This window comes from Cyrtonyx montezumae, unplaced genomic scaffold (genome assembly GCF_038088225.1).
Source record: "Cyrtonyx montezumae isolate F1298 unplaced genomic scaffold, pur_monq_1.0 scaffold_0, whole genome shotgun sequence".
Classification (NCBI taxonomy): Eukaryota; Metazoa; Chordata; class Aves; order Galliformes; family Odontophoridae; genus Cyrtonyx; species Cyrtonyx montezumae.
In genome coordinates, this window is record NW_027071824.1 from 43,132,588 (window position 1) to 43,158,979 (window position 26,392).

The window sequence follows — 26,392 nt, forward strand, 5'->3', positions numbered from 1 at the left end:
ACAGAAAAAGACAGAAGAAAAAAAGTGAGAATAATCAGAACCAGCACTGACATGCCATCAAAACCTTGTAGCCTTGTTGTCAACAACAGGGTATAATTCTGCCACCAAAAATGTCAAAAGATTGTAGCACCATCTCTTGGATCACAGTAGTTTGATAATATCCTTGAAAAATACAAACAAATTACCAAGAGCAATCCTCTAGTGACAGTACAGCAGAAGGCACAAAGTGACATACACTAGTGGATCCTATGACTGTTCCGTGGAAAAAAAAACAAGAAAGTGTCTGGAAATTGATTTGTACAAAAAGGCTATTTGATGCTATTTATGATACTCGATTCTCACATATTACATTAATTATATTTCCTTTACTGAAATATTCAAGATTTATCTCATACTATAAACATTTTAAAAACTAAAATTTTGGCCCAGTGAGTATTCCTGTGTCCCTGTCTGTGCATCGTTCCATTCTCCCACAGCTGCTTTCCCTAGGTCAGCTCTCCTGCAGGAGAACCTGGGAGGTTTACGTTTCTGTATTAAATGTTCAACAAAAAACAATCTTTAGAAGCACTCAGTATAAACAGAAAGTTGTTTGGGCTGTAATTTGTGAATGTGTGAATCAGAATCAGAAAGCCAACAAGCAAATCTTTACCCCTGCTGAGCAGAACAAAACATCCAAGTGACAAAAAACATTAGTGACCTTTTTTCATAAGGTTCAAAAGTTATTGCTTTCTACATATCTGTCCTTTTGCAAACCAAACAGCAGCCAAGGAATCTTCATTGAAAAAATATACAGATTAGCAGAATCTATCAATAGTGACAAAAATGATGTTTGAAAAACCTTATTTCAGCTTGCCCTGGTGAAATGAAGTTACAGATTGCTACTGTTTATTTCAGCATGCTCACCATGGCAACTGAAATCATTTCATATTTAGTTTTACAAAATTTAGTGTTTTTCTTTTTCCAGACAGGATTAGTTTTCTTGTGAACGACAACAAAAAAATGCATGCAGACATTACTTAATTGAATACAGTAAGTTTCACAGCACATACCTATGATGGGCGATATGTCTTGCTCTTTTAACATGCCCAACTCCTTTACATCCTGCTGTGGGACACCCTCCATGTTCTAAAGCTTCCACTAACTCCAGTGGACCTATATGTCAGGGAAATTACATATGACATTAAAAAAATGTACCTAATTTTAGAACTTACACAGATATGCAGGAATACCAGAGTACCATATTAAGCATAAGGAAAAAATAAATACACAAAATATAATGTTAAAGTACTTAAAAAAATGCATTTTGCAAAACCATGGTGGAGATTCAAACAATCTATTCCACTGGAGAAACAAAACTATTCTGAGCAAATCTCTACAGGAGAGCTACATCTATATAAACAATGCAAATCTTAGAGGAACTTCAAATTTCTCTACAATTAAACTACTGTAAGTAGAGCCAGTTAGTTCTGCACGAGCACAGGTGAAGTAAGCTACCCTGCTGTTCTAAAGACAGAAATCTGTTCATAATGGGTACTGATCTTTGTTCTTAGATTAAATTTCCCAGTAAACATGAGGTGAAAACAAAGGCTGAAAACAATACTTAAAGTATTATCATCTGTCATCTGAGAAGAGACCAAAAACCTCCTGACTGCGATCTTCCTTCAGGCCGCTGTAGAGAGCAATGACCTCTTAGACTCCTCTCTTCCAGACTAAACCATCCCAGCTCCCTCAGCTGTTTCTTGTAACTCCAGTTTTCTAGTCCCGTCACTAGCCTAAGTGCTCTTTGCACACACTCAAGCAACTCAACTTATGGGCCCAAAACAGAGGTGGGATCTCACCAGAGAGAGTGCAAGTGGACAATCACTTCTCAAGTCCTGCTGGCCACAGCGTATCTGATGCAGGCCAGGCTGCCCTTGGCCTCAGGTTCTTCCATGAAAACACAAACTGAGACTGACCAGTAACAGTTCAGAAGGCAAACAAAATGGAAGGAGTTACAATGAAAGTGACTACAGAACAAGACAGGATGTCACTATTCTACTTTCTCTATCTACCGCTCTCTTAAATATTCCCTGCTCATCTGGTCGCTGTTTCTCAGTATAGCAGAACTGGAATCTTTTTGTCTTTGTTGACCTACTCTCAACCCAGGTACACTAATTTGTTTCTAAATTACTGTCCCACCTTACTTAGTCACTTCTTGTGACTAAGTAAGGTGGGACAGTAATTTAGAAACAAATTAGATAAGCAGGAAAATTCTGGAAAAAAATTGGTAGATTTAGACAACCAAGCTACTAACTATAGCTTGAAGATTTTCAGACTTCTCAATAATGAGACATAAGGTGCTACTACATTTGTGAGCTGTCTGATTATTGCCTTCAAACTGACAACTGGTTCTGTTCAGATCTTGCTGGAATTTGTGAAATCAGACACAAAAAGCATCCCTATTTGAAAATTTGTGTAATTACTTACTGTAGAACTGAAAAAAATGTTCAAAATGATTATAGCAATTTCTCCATTCCTGTTTGCACATGCATATTACAGAAAACCTCATCATCGTGTTACAAGGATCTTCTTTAGGATAAGATCCACCAAGCCAGCCTGCCTCCAGATATTCAGGAAAATTGATCCTGTAACTTGACCAGCAAAACATTCCTTCATACAGTTTAGTAATTCTTTCTGCAACTTCAATGGCAAGAAAAAAAGTTTTTCCTATAATTCAGAAGTACTTAAATAAGAAAAGACAAAACTCATGTTGAAGTAGGAAAAGAAAGCTTTGGTTTTGTTATTTTTTAAAATGGGGCCAGTATTATATGAAAATCTCCTAATTTCTCTAACAACTGATGGCATTATGCACAACCTAGAGAAAAAAAAACATGCTCGAAACCACAGAAAAAAATTACTGAAACAACAACAACAAAAAATCTAAATACAAAATACTTTTCTGTCTGTTCTGATGAATATCTATACTTGTGTAAACACTTAAATAAGAAGCTCAGTTTCCCCTCGAATATGTAAAACGAGAGTAGAAGTTTCCGGTAAAGAGTCAGTTAAGCATAAAAGTAAAGTAAAATGGTTAAGCATAAAAGTAAAGTAAAATGTAATTGGAAGGTATATGCTAGTATCAAAACAAACCAGTACACCAATGCTATGGTTTTGCACAAACTTGCTCCCTGACAAATGCCTTCCTTTCACTTAATAAATCGAAACTCTAAAAATGTCGTTTTAAAGAGCTGCAACTGTGTAAGAAAGCTGCTGCATCACTATGAAACAGTATGAAAATCAGTGCCAGCGCACAGCTCCTAATTTGCCTGCTACTATCAGAAAGATCATAATCCATCCTGGTGACTTCACTACACCTTAAGATAAAACACTCGCAATACATACATGCTGTAAGCATAAAGTTGTTATGACTGCTGTAGGTTAATATTGGTAGCGTAGCGTAGCACTCACACTAAGCTCCTTCTATTAAAGATGGAGATGTGGACCACACCATTAGATAGCCCTGTCTAACTATATTATTCAGCAATCACACTATTTTTATTGTATCCCTGCAGTGAATTAGTCTTTTTCAATTTAAGAATGGTTACTTTCCATTCTGTCATCTTGTCCATTTTCTAGCTAAACTTACATCAAGATATCACTTCTTCTCATCGCACATTATAAAACATGAACAGTGGTTCCTACACCAACTAGTGGAGATGCACCGTACATGAAGGGCATCTGCAGTTTTATGTCTTTTACCAAAATGAAGTTATGTATTCTGCACTCCCAGATAGGTTAAAATACCTTTTTTTTCAATCACTGGTAATAGAAATGGTACAAGCCTATTCTTGGTGGGTTTTTTTTTCTGTATTATGTTCTTTATGCGGCCATACGCTTTTTCCCACGGGACTCCTTCATTCAGAACACAGGATGCACATCTCAATTTAAGAAGCAGATATGCAGCATCTTATTTTACTCTCATTATTCACTTTGTGCTTTGGTACTTGTGGCATTCTATTCAAATTCTGCTTTGAAGGCAGAACAATTAACTTCCTAACAGGCAGTCATCACTGCACCACTGGAGTGCTGAGAAAACTAATGAATATGCTCTTATCACAGTCTTGATAAGAATTTTTCATTTTTCTTGACATTTTAGAAATGCTGAACTGAAGTACAGAGATTTTCAGGTAACAAATTCACACTTTCTGAGTGTGCCTTATCAGTTATTTTGCATGTAAGTTCTCAGAGTTCAGCATTTCTTATTTTCCAAGCACAGCTCTTTCTGATATTGGTTATAGCTGTGGAACACTCAGCACTTGTGCAAACCTCAGAGTCACAAGTCAAGTATCTACAGTGCCAGCCTAGAAAAGAGCACTCAGTTAAAAATCACCCATTCAAAGTTTGGGTAGAGCGAAATTCACTGCATCTAGAAACATAGCAGCATGGGCAGGGATATCTTTACCATCAAAATCTCTTCTCCCTGTAACCTCTAGTCTCATTTATGACAAATCTCTCACTTCTTCAACAAGTTAAACAAATTCCCAGAGAGGGCAGGCCGATAAAGACAGTTTTATTACTGGCACTATGCTTCTGTTTGATTTATCTTCAATATGGGCAGCACTAAGTCTTCCTTGTATAGTTGAAGACAAAAAAAAAGATGATTTTGAGGAATTGACACAGCACTTGAAAAGTGCACCTTCTCAGTGTAGTCTGGACTCTACTGAAAAGTACAATAACTTGCAAGAAGATATAGGCACAAGATCTTAAAAATTATACCCTGTCACTATAGAAGTACCACAGCAGTTTTAACATTGGCTTCAAGAGGGCCTGGATCTCACCCAACAGATCTCTGTTAATAGTTCAGTTTTTATCTCCTAGGACTGTATGTGTAATTCTTATGCATTCAGACAAACACTGTACTTTCATTACAGTAAGGGCCATTAAAGACATCTAGGAAAAAGTGATTAATTAGTGACATTTCAAATTATGTTGATTTTGCACTAAATGTCACATTTACATTACTTTGCATATCCTAGTTGCTACCTTCCCTTGGACAACACTTGCAGAGGGAGCATTAGCATTGTACACAGGCCTTCAAGACCACAACATTCTAGTGCAATTTCACTTACTCAGTGGAGGCTGAAGAGGGTGTCCAGTTTTTGTACACCAGCCTGCAGGATGGATATCAGGACTATCTACATCCATCCAATAATCATAAATACTATCCCAGCCATCAAAATGGACCTACAATTAAAGAAGTGAAAAATATATTTTAGATTAAAAAGATTCTCTTATTAAATCAGTTTTCCCAAGCGATCTCTAGAAACGCTACCTCCGTTAAGAAGTCATTTTAAGAAAATCGTGGATGTTCCACAGAAGATAAATATGTATTAGATTTTGGACCCATATATACTTTGAGTGAAGTAAAGAGAGCTGTCATTTGACTATTTACTGTGTCTTACATCATCGGGCTCAAACCCCTACAGCAGGACATGTTTAGTTCTCACTTCAATACTAAAGAATTAAGTTTTGTCTTTTTTTTCTCCCCCCAAAAATTAAACAATTTAAGAGGAGCAGAGTGGTAAGAAAAAAAAAGGCATTTATCCATTAAAAGAAAAGAAAACAAGTAATAATTTATTAAAATCAAATCATACAGAGTGAAGAGTTGAGGCTGAAGAGAAATCAAAGTATGTGATATCCCAAAAAGTCACCAGTTTGTACCATACATCTTTCTTTTTTTCAGACAAAAGATGAATATCTTCATTGCCCATCCTCTGTAGTTGTAAATGGCTCAGCTCTCTCATGTACACACATATGTTCAAATTAAGCCCTTTTCAACATACGCTCCAGAGTCAATTAAATTGCCATTCAAGAAGCTACAAATTCTTCCATATTAATAAGTTAGACTTGAGAGGATTCCTTCCCCCTCCTTTTTTATGATCAACTTAATCTTTAGTTGGAAAATGAAATCTGATGACTCCCTACCTGACTAATTCAGATTCAAAAGGAAATCTCAGCTACATTCACCACTTGAAATACACGCATGCTGAATAAATCCCTATGAAATGCATAGAGAAATATCCTTCATACCCACCTAACTGAATATCTGGCATATGCCAATCTTAACAGTCAAATACTTCAGAAAGTAAACTGCTTTTGTAAAACATAGCAAAAACAAAATTCAATCATAAGAGTTCTGGAAAATTGTACTTAAAAAAAAGTACATTATCTGAAATTATTCCTGTCTGAAGTCCATTATATATATGCACTTTATAGATGGACAATTATTCCAAATTTCAGAATTGCAGAAGTTACTGACAAAACACAAGAGATCAGGGTTCTTTTTTCATTTCTCCCTTATATCTCTCTCTTTTCCTTGAAACCTTACAGAGACAGACTCAGTTAAATCAGGATAAATATGTTATAGGGTCCTAATTACTAAATCACTACTTCTTTCAATTAAGTGGACAAATGTTTTGTATCAACTGTTCCCCTACGCCATTTCCATATTCAATTGTACTAATTACCTATGTCAGCAAAGGTAACTATGGGTAAAAGAGAACAACCCCATCCAAAGGAATTATGTATATATTAGTAAGTGGAAAGAGTGGAGTAGAAGGTTAGCAGGACACAGCTCAATTCTTGCTTAATTTCAAAACTACGAGATTTTGGGTTTACAAGTACTAATTAGGAACTCAAGTGAGATGGTACAGTAAGAGAAACTTACTTTTATTCTATAGTCATCAGTATCTACAATAGTTGCTACTCTGATAAATACTGGGTTTCTCTTGTCGACCACTTCAAGTTTCATGTTTTTCTGGAAGCCATGAGAAGGTTTCTAGGAAAGAAAGATAACTTCGTGAAATGGAAGAAAAACTCAAATACCCTCACCCAATCCTATAGTATGTAAAATCCATAGAAAACTTTCTCTTCTCAAATATGACCTTCTTCTCCAACAAATACAAATATAAAATGAAAACTCAAACCAATTTTCAAGGACTCAATGACTTGGGTTGGAAGGGACTTTTCTAGTTTTGGTAATCTGGTTCTTAGCAAAGTGTTCAGAACTCAGAATTAGTAACTCTAATTTGGAAAGCTCAAGCAACTATCTGATGTTAGCTCCTATCACTGATGTCTTCTGCATCCTCATCGAAAATCCGAAGAGGTCACTACTGACAGTGGAGATAGGTGTCGCTGAAATTAAGTAGCAAATCCAAAGCCAAAATGTAAGTACAGTCTTCACAAAAACTCAAGAGCTATCTCTGGATTCTGACCACATACCCTATTCACATCATAGACAAAAAGTTTTACTAAACATATTAAATACAAACTGTCCCTTGGCTACTGTGTGAGAATGGACTAGATGGGCTACATTCATTTTTACATTCTGTGTTTACTGTACCATTTTAAACACAGGGATAGAAATACATGAGTCAGTAACTATCTTATTATTTCTAATAGCTAAGCAGTAATTTCCCATAGCAAATTACATGAATTACTAATATTTTGTAGCATTTAATTTCATTTGTAACAATTAAAATAATAAAGTAATAGCAATTATTATTCAAAATTGCAGGATTTCTAGTAACGAACAGCGAACTTGCACAAAAATAAACCTCCTATAATGCAACTAATTAATTGGATACACTGGGAAATATAAGAACACCATATATATATTCCCTTATTTAATTAATCATATGCACTTAAAAGCATGATAAAAATGTAAGCATTTTCTCACCACTTTAAAAGCCCTTGCAGGTGCAGGTAATGAACTGGTCTCTTCCAAATACTTCTCCCAAGAAAAATGCTTACCATGCGGGTAGTCTGGCACGAAAGAAATATTAGCAAAATTAAACACCACAGTGTAAAAAATTATGCATAATTTACAGAACACCTAACACTTAGTTTTATAACACTGCTTCATTCGATGCTTCAGATTTATAAAATAATTACAAGTTTTTGCTACAGGCACACAATGTACAGTCCTCTCCTAAGATTTCAGCTTCATCAGCAAACTGTTGAACTATTTGGTCCAGGTGTACAGTTGACCAACTTGCATTTTATGGAATAAAAATGCTCCCTATACTTGCAGTTGAAAAATAGATTATTCTCTTTGAAATTCTCCATTGTTATCAGCATGAAATTACTGATGAGGACCTCACATATGAATTTCAGACCCACATATATTTCATCAAGGTCAATAATGCTTTTCTTTTTCATTTCTAACACTAGTTTTATTATTTTCCCTTTAAGGTCTGTTGCCTTAGTTCTGCTATAAGCATCTACCTATTCTTTCAATATTTTCTTCTTATTTCTTGCATAGGTGCCTATCTTCCAAACTCAAGTTGTGCTTATGAAACTAATCAACTCCAATTCATTATGAAACTAACAAGAAAATAAGCATAAATAAAATGGCTACTTCAAAAGTAGACAGCATAAGCCACCGTTTCTAAGAGAAACTGCTGTATTCCCCAATCACTCCTCCCTGCTTATTGTGAAAGAAGTTCTATTTCAGTGATCCTGGGATGATTCAGGAAACTGATCTAGCTAAAAGTTAATCCAGGAAAAAAAACACAGCACGCAAACTTTCTGTTATCAGGCCTACACCTTCTCAAACCTTACTTAAATCATATTAAGCATTTTTGGGACAAAACTGTAAAATTTAGCATACAGATATTCTGATTTGGTTTAGGTTAGATGTTAGGAAGCAAGTTTTCACTCAGTGGGTGGTGAGGCACTGGAGCATGTTGCCCAGAGAAGTCATGGATGCCCCATCCCTGGAGGTGTTCAAGGCCTGAGTTCCTGGACAGCCTGATCTTGAGGCTGGCAACCCTGCCCATGGCAGGGAAGCTGGAACCAGATGATGTATGAGGTCCTTTACAACCCAAGCCATTCTGTTACTCTATTTTTTTTATATCTTTGCTTACTAAAGAAATACTACAACAGCCAGCCTAACCACTGTCAGATGGCACAGGTGCTTCACCTCTCTTCCAGGTTTTTTTTATTAAGTTATCAAGTGTTTATATTGGTTTCTACAGTCATTTCTGTCTGAAAGCTCTATAGGCACCAAAGGCGTAAGAGATGATAATTAAAAAATAATAGAAGATATAAGTTAGATAGCATATACTTTTATAAGGCTATGGTCTGTACTACTTCCCATACAAGCATCTTCCTTTTCTCTTGGCAGGGAGGGCATTTAGCTAATCCAGATACACACAACAGTACTGAAAAACAGAGGTTTTATTGTATTTACTAGTGATTAGTTTCATTGTCTCCCTCTTACTTCTTCAGTGTCAAAGAGCCTTAACAAGTTTGACTCCTTGATTACATAAAGCAATTGTCTCATCCCCACATTATCATGTATATTTAGAATCACAGACTCATAGAATCATTAAGGTTGGAAAAGACCTCTACAATCATCTAGCCCAAACACTAATCCATTCCCATCATGCCCTCTAAACCATGCCCCTCAGTACCACATCCATATGTTCCTTGAACATCTCCAGAGATGGTGAATCCAATACAGTTTAGTTCACATGACAATTATTTTTCTCATGCAGAAAATCTCACACACCCAGGACTTATTTTATCAGCACTTTCACAATATAAGCCTTACAACAAATGAATAATGACTCTATTAAAGTAGTATATATGTACATACTTAATGTCTATTGTAACCCTACTCACAATAAATTATGTCCAATAAAAATTAAAAATTAATAAAAGCAGTTCTTAATTACAGAGAAAAAATGTAGAATAGGTAACAATAAGCTTACTGTAAGATGCAATTCTGCTAGCTGGCTATTACTTATACCTTTCAGATATGCGGCATGATACAAACCTGGTGGAGTGATAAGAGTTCTTTTATGTTCTTTACACCACCCAACAGGATGAATATGGGGGCTAGCTGCCTCACACCTGGGAGGAGAAAAAAATAATGCAGCTCTTCAGACATCCTATTACACCTAGAAAATAATACAAGCTAAAAAGATTTAACAAATTCTAAATAGCCTGTGATACACTCAACTTAACCACAAATATAACCTGAAGGTCTGAATACATTTAACACAGACTTTGTAACCACATATACAAGCATAGGACTTCATTAAAATTTAATGGAGAGATCAATAAATCAAGTCTAAGTCAGTAGACCTTTACTGAGAAACTATAATGGTGAGCCTGAAAAATTCAGATGCAGAGATTCTTGGCAGAAGCACATTGCTTGGTAGCAAGAATACATTATCCCATCAGACAGGAGGCTTTTCAACATCAAGTCTCAAATTTTAAACCAAAAGTTTAAAGACCTTGATTAAAGATCTGAGAATACTGGGAGGTAGATTAGAAAATCATACACAACTGCAACAGACTGTCGAGAACAAGCAAAAATTCAATATCAGATTCTAAGGGGTTTGAATGGAGCTATGAACTTATAGCCCAGCAGAATACAAGAAAAGCACAAGTCTCTGCAAAAGTGTCAGGAAAAAAAAAGAAAAAACCAAGATTTTAGGCCCCAGACTGTCTGAAAGAATACAGGACTAAGCAGTGAACTAAGACTGAAAACTGCCCTAGGAAGGCTGCTCCAACACTCCCATTCAAGGACTAACAACTTCCTACATTTTCTACTATGTGCAACAAATTTTGTAGAAGTGTTGTGCACGACAGGTGCACCACAAGAACCACAGAAGAATAACAGGTAGGGTGAGCTGTAGCTGACATGCTGACATCTGAAACAAGAGAGATCACTCTCACTCTACTCATTTGTTTGGTCAAATAATGCTTAGAAGAAAGCCACCAATTTGGCTACCAAGTTCTGTGAGCAGTGGGAAAACAACAACAATAAATGGACTGCAAAAATATAAGCAGCAGATGAGAGAAAAAAATGTTATACTATTTCGTAATACATCTAAAATACAAATCAATTAATACAATATATAATGTATATAGGATATCTATAATATACATGTATATCCCATGTAATTTAGCACTTAGATTATTTCTTAATAATAGGAAAGGCAAAAAGTGAGACTTGTCTACAGGGAAAATAAAAAGCCATTAGACTCTGCTATGAAACGTGCACCATCTCTATGTCTGCAGCAATACTCGGATTTTTTTTTTCAGTTTTTTGAACAATTAGCAGTGTTTTGTTAAGAAGCAGACAGTACTTAGGTATTCAAGATGACCACCTTGTATGCTTGTTTGTGAAAGTTAAAATAGTTAGAGACTTTGTTCCCCATTTCTCAAAGGCAGGATCAAGAAATCAAGCCTTAGTAGACTAGATAGGAACATCATCTCTCTCTCCGAACTGAAGGGATGCTGCTTTCCAAATATTTTGCAAATATTTACTGAAAAAAGGAAGCCATGCAGACAGCATCCAAGCACGAAGTCATCTACTTTGTACACAACAGTCTTTGCATAAAATACTGAATCAGTCATCGTGATCCAGTTTCTATTTAATCCTTATCTGAAGTCAATGTTTCAAACCCTAGGCTGAAGATTAACTTCAATTCTTGCTTTTTCCCTCCAGCCTGGGAGTTACTAATACAAAATACTTGAGCAGTGGGTCTGTTTTCACACAGTATTGTAACAGAATCACTATCCATTATCTACTCAGAAAGTGTTGTTGTGCTAAAGTTCAAACACTATTATCTCCCTTTGTTAGCAGTACTAATTTATATCTTAAAAATACCACACATTGATAATTTGTAATACCTAAAGGGTGCAAAGAACTGTGTATGACAGAGAAAAAAGTTGAAAGTAAATGACCATGAACACTAACATCCTAATGTAAAGGTCAAAGTGCTAGTTCTGCAGACATTTTCACACACTTTTCACACTGAAAGGAGATGCTCCTAGTACCTCCTGAAGTCCAGAAATTACATTCAGAACTCTCCTGAGTTATATTTGGGATCAAGATCTATGTTCATGAGCCTCTATGGTATGATCAGTATTTGCTTAAAGGGCTAAATGTATAAAAAACTCTTGTCAGGACAAACTTCCTGAAAGCATTCCTTCTGTTTCGCTTTTGCAAGCACACAGTCTGAACACATGTTTATAAAATTCTGAATAGTAAATGCCACTTCACACATTTCACACTTTGAAGAAAGTCTGTCACAATGGGTGATGCACTACTGGAAGATGTTCTGACATTGCAACAATGTCGGTGAACGTGGAACGCGTAGCAATGAATGCTAGACAGAACAACACTGTAAAACAGCATTATAAAACATTTGCAACATTTTGATTTGCTTTACAAGAAAACCCGGTCATTTGATCTCGTAAGAAGCTTCTGAAACCAGAACAGCCTCATGAAAAAAACAACAGCACAGTTCCAGCAAAACCAGGTCACACAGTCCACCTTAGCACAGTGATTTTATACAGCCTTTCTGCTTCTAACGGTCCATTTAACAATAAAAACTAGAGCACAGTAACAATCACACACAATTTAAAGCCAAACTATTATGCTTCAATGTGTTATTTCATGCACACATATATCCAGTTTGGAAGAACAGCTACAGCCTATCAGCCTAAGTCCAAGATACGTCAGCTGGAATGCCAAAGGCTTTGCTGACTTTTCACAATCAATTTGCAGCGTCCCACAGCCTTTTATCTCATTCACTCCCAAACAGATCACAGAACACCCAGCTCACACGGCTCATAAATCACAATGATCCTTGAGTTACAAAGATGCTCACTAGGCCCAAAAGTCTGCCACCTTGAGCAGGAGCTGCAGAAGTTTACACCTCCACACACACCTACGTCTGTACTGCAATGGAACACTACCAGCTTCTGTCAGGCGCACTCCATTCACAGAGAAAGGCTGTAATGTTCACACAATTTAATATCATGCACAACTCATTCTTTCTGTCTTTTGAGAGCATGCAGACAGGAAAGGACAACCATTATTTATACTGGAAACTGAAGCTAATCCAGGTAGTTGAAGTAGAGCAAAAAGCAGTAAAGAGCCAGCTGAACGTGCACATGGAGGGACAAAACAGCCAGCAGCTCTGCTAACTTATGAACAGTTTAATGACATCCTGCAAAGGATGTCAATGCAAAAGAGAGCTACATGATGTAAAAGGTCAGAAAGAAGTTCCTCTGTTCACAGCTTCCCACAATAAAAAAAGCTGAGGGCAGCTGGGAATGAGAGCCCTGGCAAGTGCAGCACTCTACAGGAAAGGAACATCCCTGCAGCTAAACGACTGCTAGCTCACAGCAGGAGAGCATGTCCAAATGACAGGCACAGCTAGAGAAGCAGAATTAGTTCTTTTCTATTGCTAAAATCAGCTGTCCTGTTAATTTTTCCCCAAAATCTGTTTCGTATAAACAGTTCATTCAATTCAGATCAAGAGAGACAGATGATAACGCTCGCTGTTAAAAAAAAAAAAGAATCCGGAACTCTTTTAGGAAAATGTTCCCAAAATTTACTTACTAGCATTTTTATTCTTTAAAATAAATTTTAAGTATTATATTCATTTTCTATTTTGAAATGATTTCTGTTTTCACTTCTGGGGAAACAAACCTTTTAATATTTTGAACTTCACTTTATTAAATCCAGATACAGTATGCAACAAAAATGTTATCTACCCCAAAACACTCATACATGCATGCATTATATTAAAAAAATAATATTATGCCCTCAGGAATGCTACTTATACAATTTCTTGACTGTGAAGTGTCAGTCCATCTAATCGTGTACCAAAAAAAAAAAAAAAGTCAGAAAAAAGAAAGAAAGAAAGAAAAATATAGAAATCATCCTGCAGCCCCATCTAGTGCATAAGTGAGAATACTTCACCATTGACAAGTAAGTATTATTTTAGGTCATGACTTCCCAAAATGTGACTCATAAGGTATGTATCCAGAGGAGGCCTAGCAAGACACACTGACATATTTTTTATTGACAATCTGATAAGACAGATGCATTGTGATTTGCAAAACATTTTACAGCTTTAGGATAATGCACTAGTCTGTTATCCATTTAAATAGTTAGAAGTGTGTACTGTGAATCTCAGTTCTCTTTTATCCTCCTTTTGGCATAATATAACTACTTCAGAAAGACCATTACTTTCAAAGAAAGAGTGCAGCAAAATTTATTATCTCAAAAAAAGAAGCAAGTAGACAATAATTTTTAAGGACTTTGCTATTAGCAAAGTAGCAGATGCTGGTGGAGAGCTAATTGGCCCCTTATTTTGTATCACACCAAAATCCAGCCTGTATCTGTATTCAGTCTTACCTGGATCATACTGATAAGGCAAAGATTCAGATAATCAAATCTGATTTATCTTCAGAAGGGGCATTAGAAATCACTTTTCTATGCATGACTGATAGGAGCTGCCATATTTTCCCACATTCTTGGCGAGCTGATCCCAAAAGTTGATGTAGCACCTCTTCTGCAGGGGATACTCAGACCAAGCAATGGATTAGGGCAGCCAAAACCCTCTGAACCAGTGAGGCTGGGCTGCAGTGTGTTCAGCACTGCCACAGTACAACCACTCCTGAGGGCAAGCAGCAACAAGCTAGCACAACTTCTGCTAAAGCATGGACTGCTTCAGTTTTTGTCACAAAAAATAAAAAATAAAAAAAAATAGGAAGCTCAGGCTCTGGAAATCTGCAAACAGAGCAGATGTAAGAGAACAGAGAATTGAAAGCCAGAGTGGATCTACAGATAACTCACGGAGATACTAAAAGACTACTTCCACATTTATTCCAACCTTAAAAGAAATTGGAAATTCCATTTTGATGGAATTTGGCTCTCAAAGAAGTATCATTTCTTTCAGCAAAAACTACAGGATAGATGGAAAGGACTGGAAAGCTTGTGGAGCAGAGACCAAAATTCTCTGTCCTGAATTCCTGTTTTGTTCACTTTTCTTCTCCCTGAAAGCCACTGCCAAAGAACTATTTAATGGGATTTGCAATACACTGAAAGTATCACCACCACGCACTGAAGACTGCTAGTAATGACTAGTTCTAGCTGGGGTTTATTTGCAACCATTAGTGTATCTTCTGACATTCCAGGAAAGTCAGAAAAAGGTTGAAAGCCTGAAGTCTAAGAAAGCTTAGGGCACGGTTGTTTCATACTCGTTTCATGAAGTCCAGTAAAATTAGACAACTGTCTCTCACTCATTCAAGAAGACAAAAGACTTTTTATAATTAATGAAAAAGTTCATTCTGCCTAATCTAAATGAAAGAAAGCTTGTTTGAATATAACCCAAATAATAAACTTCCTTGTTTGAAAATCCTCAACTATGTACACAATGTAATCCATTTTTCCTCACAGAAACCATTGTAATTCTAAGATTTAAACTTAAATGTGGTAGTAGGAAAATTGTAAGGCCTCCACTCTGGGTAAACTCAACAGAACTTTCCATTTTTTTTACAGGCACTAACTGATAGATGAGAAGTTTACGCATTCAAAAAATTTATAGGCCCCTTTAAACCTGGTATAGAAATTAAAAACACAAATGGAGTGCATTTTCATGTTCTCTTTTAGTCAGACATTCCATCACTATTTTCATTAACTATTCTATTATCTCTCCTTCCTCCTCTATTCACCTCTGTTCTCAATTACAACAGTGCAGAAAGGGAGGCCTGTTGACATGACAACATTACTATGTCTGAAATTCAGTGTACATCTGCTACACATAGTGAAATACTTTAGAGAGGTACCTGTGCCACCTCTGAACAAACTGCAGGTTATATGACATTGTCTTCATCTGCCATAAAAGCCTTGCCTAAATGTTGTTTTCATTATTGATTAATGGCATAACTGTTATTCATGAGCATACCAGGAAATTCAGAATATATTTTACCACTTTCCAGACTCCAGCTACTTTGTAGAGTAAATGTAGGCTTTGTGTTATTTTGTCACAGAAATAACTACTAATGTTTCCAGTCTTTGAGTTATATGGCCTATCACCTCATCACTCTGTTCCTCCCTGAAATGCCTGCTCACTGCTGTGATAATAAATTAATTCTCCTACATCTTGTCAGGTAGCCCATACAATTATTATTTCAAGTGACTCAAAGTTCTGAAGTTAGAGCTTCACTGACACAATGCCCAAGCAGTCATCAAATACAGATGAAGAAAACTTTCTTCATTTATTTTTACTGGCTTAGCTATAGAATTCAATTACCACCGCAGAAATCACGATGCAGCCTTACAATGACCAATCTGTTCTGAACTAATTCACCCTTAAAAGAATGTAAGATGCTCTACTTTGCTCTAAATGATCTACTACAAGAATATGTAATTGTAAATAAAAACCTGTGCTGTAACAGCCAAAGTCTGAATTTCTTTGGGGATCTTTATGCTTATAATGTCTTTGCTGCTGGCAGACAAAGCCCCTCTACTGTACAACAATGTTCATCTCCAACACAGGGCATAGCTCTAGGGTCCCAGTTTACAGAGAACAGCAGATTACAGAATAGTAAAACCAGCTTTTGCTATCATCCTGATACATTACAGAAGACAGCTACGGTTCAGGCTGAACGACATATTGAACCAAGAGCCTCACGAGAAGATGAGGTCTTTCTTTCAACTTACAATTATATGTAAACCTAATTCTAAGTCCAGTCCCATTATTATGGTACACATACTTCACCAAAAAGCATAACCTTGATATATTATGTAATTGAAATGAGAAATTAGACCACAACTCTAGATGCAGCAGCACATACAAACAGTCAGCACAGTCACTGGAAATTTTTCATATGTAACCTGATGAGGGAAATTTGAGTCATCCTGCCTACCATGGAGACACACTGTGGTGGCCACGATTACAAACCTAACAAAAGTTGGTAGTGCAACAGTATGTACTGCCTGGAAAATAGCATCGAAAGTACTGCTTAAAGCTAACATGTTTCTGATACATCTCACTAGGATATAGATCAAAAACATCATACCAGTAGTCGTAACTCTCATCCCAGTTGTCAAAATGAACCAGAAAACGATTGTCCACCATGTCTGTTACCGTAGCAACACAAACGAATGTAGGGTTCTTTTTGTCTACGGCTTCCAGCTTCATCCCTACTCGAAATCCCGATGGAATCACTGTCTATACAAAGAAAGACATTTAATTAAAGATAAATACTGTAAATCCAGACATCTCCCCACTGTTCACAATCAATATATTCATGTCATTTTTGGATTTCTCAAATAGCTGCTCCAACAGAGTGGCAGCAGCCTAATTACTTGACATGAGAGATGCCAAAAGCCACAAAAACACAGAGAGATTCACGGTTTATAAAATAAAAAAAAGAAGTACTGAACATAATGCTAAAATTAGAAATATTGGTTTTGACTCTGTATCTCAGATACTCTTTCTGAAAGACTGTGCTTGTTCCACAACATTGTGATGTGAAGCACAGTAGGAACAGCAAACTATCAAGACTCACTTAATATTCAATTTCTGAATGTATCAGGTGTTTAAACAGATTAATACAAAAAATTAAAAGATGAGAATTGCAAAGATGAACTGAAATGAAGCCTGCAATTACTGAAATGTGCAGTAAGTCTAACACATATGAGCACACTAACTACTTTCCACACTATCGATTAACAAACGAGTACTTACTGAATTCTGGTTTTCAAACAGAGATTTAGGAGCAGCTTGAGCCTTGCATGCCTTTAGATATGAGGGCCAGCTGAATTCTTCTTCTTTATATCCTAAATAAGCAATATAAAAGACAGGCAAAAAATAAGACAGATATGGGATACCAGTTGATTTGACCTTAATTGTTGAAATTGTTTTTTCATCCAGTTTTCATCCAGTTCATTGAATTTCAAAACTGAAGAGCTTATCCATGGCTAATAATTTATTATAATTTCATATAAACTACTTGAGAAAAAAATATTTTACTATTAATTTTACCCTAATATGAACTCAATGAGTCTCTGAAGGATGACTATGTTGGATCATTAGAAATCGAAGATGGACACACTGTAGCTTACAGAATTCAAAAGAAAGTTGATGAAGCTCTTCTATTTATTTATTTTATTATCCACTGGTATTACAAAGAGGAATCGTGTTCTTTACTTAGAGCAGGATCATCTTCCTTACAAAAATGTCAAGATTTCTTTACACTAACTGAACAAAGTACTGCCACACATTATTAGTTTCCTGTAGTCTGCTAGGACTGACATTTAAACTGTTCCTAATCTTCATCTAGAGGAAGAGAAGCCATATAAATGATGCACTAAGCACCAACTCAGGAGACTTCAGCTCAGTTTCAATTTCACCTTCAAAATGATGCCGGGAGCACTTCTTACAAAATTACTGTTCTGTTCCTGATCTCTGACCTCTGAGTCCTGATCACCAGACACTAAGGTCCTCAATGTAAAGAGCAACATTTAGGAAGAAAGCCTAGAAACAAAAATCTGCAATTCTGCAAGGTATCAAAAGTCATAGAAAGACAGTTTGATATTATAATTTCTCTCACTTCCACCAAAATTCTCCAAGCATCACAGGCTACAAGCTACCCCTCTTTCTGCAAAAATGCCACATCTCACCATCAGTCTTTTCTCTGCCCCTCAGCTACTCTCTGCTCTCATGATCTGACTGGCACACACAACAGATAAGCCCAGAGCAAATGGTCTCTCGTGACTTTTCAGTGTGCAGCTTTGATTTCAGAACCAACAAAGGCCCTGAGGACCCAAAAGGTTTTCTAACTAAGTCAGTCTAACAAAAGAAACTTCCACACTTCCTACCTTGCTTCACCACTGATACAGCAAGACCACTAGTGGCTTTAAAACAAACTCCCTAGGATATATCAAAACAGTTATTTACAATATCATTGTCACAGACTCCCATGCAGACGTGCAGAGTAATCTGCCCCCTACATGGTTCATAGGTTCATAGGTACATTAGGTTGGAAAGGACCTACAAGATCATCTAGTCCAACCATCCTCCTATCACCATCCCTACCCACTGAACTACTAAATCAAATCCCTCAGCACCTCATCTAAACGCTTCTTGAACAGCGCTAGGGATGGTGCCTCAACCACCTCCCTAGGCAGGCCATTCCAGTGCCTGACCACTCTTTCAGAGAAAAAATGTTTCCTCAGGTCTAATCTAAATCTTCCCCAGCACAACTTGTGAATTCTACATGACACAATTCTACATGAATTTTCCATATTTTCATTCCACGCACTTAGAAAGAAATCTAATATTCTGTTGATAGTTTGCACCTTATTTTAATATTTTCTTAGAGAAAAATTAAAATAATTCATAATAGACTACATAAATTGGTCACGTTTAAGTGTTTAGATATTTAATCACTAAAGCAATGACAAAGAGCTGTAAGCACATAGAGCTTTCTTCCTTTATTCACCTGTTAAGTAAGTTTTAGGCACACTTATTTTAATTCATATGTTACAATCCAGTAAAACAAGATTCAAAACACCACCAATTCTGGTGAGTGATTTCTTTATCTCCTGAAATGTGTGAAATGTGTCACCTCTCAACTATTTGAAGTGTTGTTCAAACATGTCACAGACTGTAATAGCTCTGTTTAACCTTCTGAAAATACCATATTTTCAAAGACATCACAGACATCCTTCTGCTGCAAAACTAGAAAAAATATTTTTAATTGATGAACACTCTGTTCCCCTCCATCTCCTTCTAAAGTATGACCCTACAATACTACTTGTTCTTTCCCATTTGTTTTCCATTCCACACGCAAGGTGAGTTTGTATCACGACAACAAAGAAGTCTCACAAGGATGAGAGCAGGTTTCAGCAATCAAACCTCATTAATAACTGTAGAGTTTACTACTGAGATGAAGCAAAGTAGCCAAGCCATGCATAGGGCAAAATACTTTGCTGGTCTCTGATAAAAATACCAGAGAATGATCTTCTTATTCAAAAGGTAAGATTATGTTCTCGAGGGCAGCAGGATTATATAGCTGTGCAGGAAGACAACCAGATTCCTGACAAGTACCTCCACATTTCCTCCCAGTGTATCTCTCTCAACACCTTTGATAGTCTCTGTGACTTCCCTAAGTAAGATTTATACTGGTTTAGCGTGGTGAAAAAATAAAATTAAACATAATCTTACTTATGTAAGACTAGAAGAAAAAAACAGAAATTTCATAGAAGTGACTTGGAAAAAGACAGAAACTTTCCTCCAATAACAATAATTCATGATTAACAGAAGATTAAGCTTTCTAAATAAGGCATTTGAGATAGAAAAGATGACAAACTTTCATGACAAAAATAAAACATACAAAGCTTGCTATAGTAACATCAATAACTCTAGAACTCATTTGCTACATATTAGTTCCCTGGAGGCAAAATTTCTGAGAAAAAATATGATTTCTGTTCAAGAAATCACTATTTCTACATAGCCAGTTAAGCAGAACAAGGAAAAGTTATATACAAAAGTGTCAACATGGAGCTGTCTGGCCCTGAAGCCAAAGAGCAGCTTGTGAAGAGCTCCGAAGAGCTACAAGGCTCAACTATAGAAATACCACCTTCTCCTCACTGGCAAGCCCTCTCAACCCATATCATTTTGGCTGTTTTATTCTTAGTTTCTTAATCTGAGCATGTGGATCCACCGATTTTTAATATTTTATAATGCACATCTTTTCTATATTCATCATTTTGAAGATGTTCTAGGGTCTATTATCCTACTCTATGTCAAAGCACCTCATTCATTTATCTTATTGTCCTGCATCCAGGGCTTGATCCCTTTCTCCCTACACAGTCCCTTCCCTCACCAGAAGGGAGCCTATTTGTCCTTTTTGCGATGGCTCTGTTCAATACAGACACACTCTAACCACCAAAATAAAATAGTTTCATAACCTGAAATGGAATAATTAAGCAAGTGATTTCTAAGTATTGTGCCATTTACTTAAACTACATGTAGATTACATTTTCAGGTTGTGAACTTTTTTTCACCCGCTCAATCTCTTCATTTCTATTTTTCTCTCTATTAAAAATCTTAATCTTTGAGGCAGAAGTGCAATATTCATTAAGCTACAACAACGTATTTTACGTAGTTAATATGTAATAATGAAAATGTCCTGAGATCGCTAAAAGATTCTTACTTGCCAAGGTGCTGCTGGTTAATTGGCAAAAATAATTCATTTTGGGTCTAAATTTGTTGCTTAACTTTCTTTCTTAGTGCCTATATACGTTACTTCCCTTGTTCATTTCGTTCCTTGCTCCCTATGAATTTCCACCAAACTAAAAAGGCAAGGTTTAAACCTCAAGATTTCAGTTTGTCATGTTCAAATACTCTGACTAAAAGAACAAAAACATTTCTGCCAAAATATTTTTTACAGCATTACAAAGATAGTCTTGACCTGAGAAAATGGCACACTATTTAAACTAAACAATACCTTTTGGTGGATGAAGCCTGTGACCTGTTTTTTCGCACCATCCAACAGGATGAATGTCTGAAGAATCAGCATTCACCCAGAAATCGTAACAGTCTGGGTATCCATCAAAGTGGAGTCGTATTCTGTAGCCACAAACCTAAAAGCAAGAATGTAGAGCATACAATACTTAGGATTTTAAGATCCTCACCCTATACATAACAGCTTATGTTCAGTATTACGCATATTAGCAGTGTGTTTTCAGTCAGCCTTTTATGTCTGCTCAAGCTAAAACTTAACAAAAGTTTTAACTTAAATAACTTAATAAAAAAGAAAGCATGATAAAGAAGTAAAGGTATTCTCAATCTGGGTGCCACCTCCTCTGGTAAAAGGCATCAACTAAGAGCTGGATACCACTACTACTGTTTAAAAATGTGAAAATTGTTCCAGCCCAACATCAGAATAAAACAGAAATCCCAGAAAGGAATACACATCTGGATACACATCTGATACAGTTACAGAGCAAGTATAGGTAATGGTGCTTTGAAGTTACCCTGATTCATCAGTGTGAGAGAAAATACTGCTAGAACTCCAAAAAATCACTATGTTAAACATGGTCTCCAGCACTGTCATTAAAGATGAAAATTTGAGAGATGCCCCAGAACTTCATTATTCCATAAAGTGATAAGATAATCATTGAAGAAGGGAAAAACAGGAGATGCAATCCCTCTCTTCTGGACTAAAGTTGTATACATCTTCCTGAGTGCCAAATGTGGTAACTTTTCCTGCAGTCATCAGTGAAATTCTTTTAACATCACAGCCCCTCTATTATATATTTAATTTACACTTACAGTTTGTCACTTAGAATTAAACAGAATTTATGTCACCTCAGAAATTATGATAGGTCATTCTGCCATGAAACACAACCTGTCACTTATTGCTAAGTATCTGGTACACAGGTAATACTCATTTACTTACATACAGCATCCATAAGAGGAATAAATCCACAGAAACATAAGGATATGACCATGGGGCATTATGAAGTGGGAATGAAAAAACCTAGGTTATTAAAATATAAATGATGGAATTACAGCTGTCTAGAATACCAGTGATACAGAGCAGAGTTATCTTCCTACTTCTGTCTTCCCATTTTAACATACAACTCCTCTCCAAAAAATGAACCATAGTAGAACTGTAAAAATTCATGTACGTTTAATAGACATAAAAATTGTAATTGAGAAGTGGGTTATCATCTATGTTTTCAAAGGCAAAGAAACCTCTCATGAAAAATATTACTCCATAAGCCAGCAAAAAGATAAAAAGCATTTATATTGTATACCAACTTGTTGAGGTTGTCAATACAGCCAATTTCTGAGTCACTAACCCTGGAAATTTTTATCAGTGTATGCACCAACTAAAATACCATCAAACCTCCACTAAAAAATCAGTAGTGAAACTGCAGATTTTTTTTCCCACTTCCAGATGCTGTTCTTCCAGTGGAATTTTTTCTGTGATTGTACACCATGGCTGCTCTTAGTAAACTAACACTTGCTAGGACCTTACCTCAGCCACTGTGAGAACACAGTAGATTGACTGGTGCTCGGGATCCACACCCTCCAGCTTCATCCCTACTTTGAATCCATTTTTGTTGTAAGGGAAAGACTGATACTGAAATGGAAAAGAACAGTTTCAAGGAAAACAGAGTATCTTTACAGGGGAAAGAACAGTGATTATTTATTAGTTGTGTTTCTGAAGAAACTAATACATTATTTTAAAGTAAGCTTTGCATTTTTAAAAACATAAGTGAGGAAAAGAGAAATTGAAAAAAACAGTAATATTAGAATGACGTGTAGCTTTAGAGTACTTAGGAAAACTATGAGGGCTTAGAAAAAGTTAACCAAGGAGAAAACAAAGTTTACCCACAACTTTTTTCACTAATTGACAATAAAATATTCCAACAATGAAATTATTTATTTTTTCAGCCTGTATAGTGACACTTTCACGACATTCTGGTGGTCAATGTTTCTCTAATAATCACAACAATTATACTCTGCTTTTTCTCCACCTTAGACCATCCAAGATTAATTTTAAAGCAGAAATACAATGTATCATTTCAGTTTAGGGATTGCCTCTAACATCATTTTCTCCTTCAGGTGTTCAATCTAGGTAACCTCATTTTCCATGAACATTTTTGCATCGGTGGAACATTAATCACTACAGGAAAGCTGAGGAGGGACATCTTATAAGGGCAGATAGCACCAGGATGAAGGGAAATGGCTTTAGACAGGAAGTAGATAGATTTAGACTAGATATTAGGAAGAAATTATTTACTGTGAGCATGGTGAGACACTGGAACAGAGTGCCCAGAGAGGTTGTGGATCCTCCCTCCCTGGAAGTATTCAAGGCAGGCTGGATGGGGCTGTGAGTAACTTGGTCTAGTGGGAGGTGTCCCTCCCTGTAGCAGAAGGTTGGAACTAGATTACTTTAAACAACCCTTCCAGTGCAAACCATTCTATGATTCTTATACTACGTTACAATGAACCCAGAAAAAAAACATTAAAAAAAGTGAAATTAGGCAAAGCAGGATGAATATTTTCAGCAGAAATGCACTGACTTCCCTGTATCGTTCTCCTTGTTCTTCAATAAAGGCAGAAGCTACAGATATTAAGGTTAAATTTAAGAAGGGAAGGGAGAGAAGAACATCAGAAAAAAAAGCTGAATAAAATAAAGAACAGTTTTCTAGGAGTTACTAAATTCAGAGTGAGTTTTTTATGTCCTAAACAGTTACTGATAAAACACAAGAGAAGTATTACATGTGCCCCCCAATTCCTTTCATTGTTGACTTTGATTTGCAAGGTAAAGGGTATTTTTCTTACCCTATGTGGCAACTCTTGTTTATACAGAGAGTTAGATCCTAGAACTATTTTTGTATGCTTCTGATACCAGCACACTGTATGCTTTCATCACAAATTTTCCCCGAACTTAGACAGAATACTAACAACAAAGTTTTATACAAAAAGAACATATGCATTACAAAATAAAAATCAAATATAGTTAAAACAATATGCAATCCATTCACACAAAATCTTAAGAAGCAAAAGAATAAATGCAGAGGATCAAGAAAGTGAATAAAAATACAGAACACAGTTGTGCCAAAATATCTGAAACTCTCCTGGGAAATGAATACAGAGAAACACAAAGAGAGGATCTGTACCATACGCTACCTAAAAGTTATACATGCTATCCAGCCATCTAAAGTACCACCAGTCAATGAAAGGTAAGACCTCTGTAGGTCTCTACATGAAAGGATGAGAATCCTCTCTTTGATGGCTCTGGTTGCAATTCATCTGAATAATAAGTCCAGGAGAAAAAAAAATGCAGTACATGGCACAGGGGCAGGAATACACAGTTAAGGGGAAGGGAAATGAAGAACTAGACCAGCCTAAAGGGCCAGCTAATAGATGAAGAGTCCCCTCTAAAAACAGGTTAGATATTGTAGAGCTCAGTTTGAGAGATCAGAGTTGCTGACTAAAGTACACGGATTTGAAAAATGATTTCATCTTAGCAATGCCATGCTTAAGGTTTTTCTTACCAATGACCATTTAATGAAAATACACTATGCGTAATTTTGGATACTTGCTCAAGATGAAAGTAAAAACTTTATTTTCAAAACATCAATAAACTGGAGTTTTCCAAGCTCATCTTGATGCAACAGTCTCACAGTTATCACTGACTGCATCAGAATAAAATATTTTAGTGTAAAAATGACATTCTGGAAATAGCATGACGTTGAGAAACAGTAGCCAAAAAGGCAATAGAGTTTTTGCAAAAGCAGGTACAAAGAGAAGAAATAATTAAGTCACAGATCTGTTTTTTTACTTTGTGAGTATAATAAACATTGTAAACTTCCAATTCTCCAAACAGTATGACAAAGATTAAGCAAATATCACACAGCCATTTCCTGAAATATGAGACATGGAGTAACCACAATGCTTTCCACTGTCAAATTGAAAACTTTTAAGGCAAGACACCGTTTCTGTTGCAGTAAAATAACAAGTGACTTTGAGTGGATTAATAACTTTAATGCTATTTAACAGATTTCAGTTTTGTACATTATGCTTATGTCATATAGAACTGGAGGTAAAGTCTGTAACAAACTTAGTTATCATGTATTTCCTTCATAACAAACATTTAAAGATACACTGTTAAGGAAATAAATAAGAACAAAAGAGTAAAGGCAAAAGCAGTCAGCAAATGGCCAGATGACAGACTGAGAATTAGAAATTCTTTTCTTTGATGCAAGAACATAGACAAAACCCAGAAGACTGTGTTAGGTGAATTGGAGATTGAAAAAAAAAAAGAAAAAAAAGAAAAGAAAAAACAAACCTCAAGGGTCAGTTAATTTCCTTTTCTCAGAACAATAAGATCTTGTCAGTTGCAGTCTAGAAGTGAGTCTGAGATTTAAGTAACAAATAGTGGGAAGGCTTCTCTGTTATCCTAACTATTTCTAATGAAGAATACAAAAAAATCCTGTTGAAAAATTACTGCTTCTGAACTGGAAAAAAAGTACAGTAATTCTCAAAAACCAAAGAGGAAACAAGGATTCACAATTGTTGCTGGGCATGTTTTTGTTTGTTTATTTTTGTTTGAACACTACTGTTAATGTGGTTTGCTTGTCCATCTGTAAAACAGAGTAATATTACCTGGCCACTTCTGATAGGTATTAAGAACCTTCTCTCTGCTACAGGGTTTAAACATACTGTACACTAAATAAAAAAGCAGGAGTTACCAATAGGATAAAAACTTTAAAGGAAAATATTAAATAAGATTCCCTGAATGAGGAAGGAGGTGAAGAAACAGAAAAGAAACACTACATCACCCTACCATTCAAGACTTAATAACCAGGCATAAGTGCTCAGAAAGGCCAGTATACACCTGTGTGCTGTAGCAGCAGCACTTATGGAACTTCAGACAGGTAGAGCAACACATTTTACATCTACATTTCAGATGGTGACACTACTTACCAGGATTTTTTTGTCAGTTTTTCAACCAGTGTATAGCACAGGGGGACACAACAAATGATGATCAGGTAACTGTCATT

General features: G+C 36.2%; 1 protein-coding gene across 3 annotated transcripts in view; it reads right to left on the bottom strand.

Annotated features, from left to right (window-relative positions):
- The window catches only part of L3MBTL3 (L3MBTL histone methyl-lysine binding protein 3), a 76,212-nt gene that overhangs the window by 18,024 nt on the left and 31,796 nt on the right, over positions 1–26,392 (bottom strand). For all 3 annotated transcript variants that reach the window (XM_065733858.1, XM_065733866.1, XM_065733876.1), the window contains exons 8-16: positions 22,855–22,959; positions 21,316–21,451; positions 17,550–17,641; positions 16,879–17,030; positions 9,821–9,897; positions 7,718–7,803; positions 6,707–6,817; positions 5,109–5,223; positions 1,050–1,152 (exon numbers count right to left, since the gene is read on the bottom strand). In XM_065733858.1, coding sequence (XP_065589930.1) covers positions 1,050–1,152; positions 5,109–5,223; positions 6,707–6,817; positions 7,718–7,803; positions 9,821–9,897; positions 16,879–17,030; positions 17,550–17,641; positions 21,316–21,451; positions 22,855–22,959 — 977 coding nt within the window. The remainder of the gene's footprint in view (positions 1–1,049; positions 1,153–5,108; positions 5,224–6,706; positions 6,818–7,717; positions 7,804–9,820; positions 9,898–16,878; positions 17,031–17,549; positions 17,642–21,315; positions 21,452–22,854; positions 22,960–26,392) is intronic.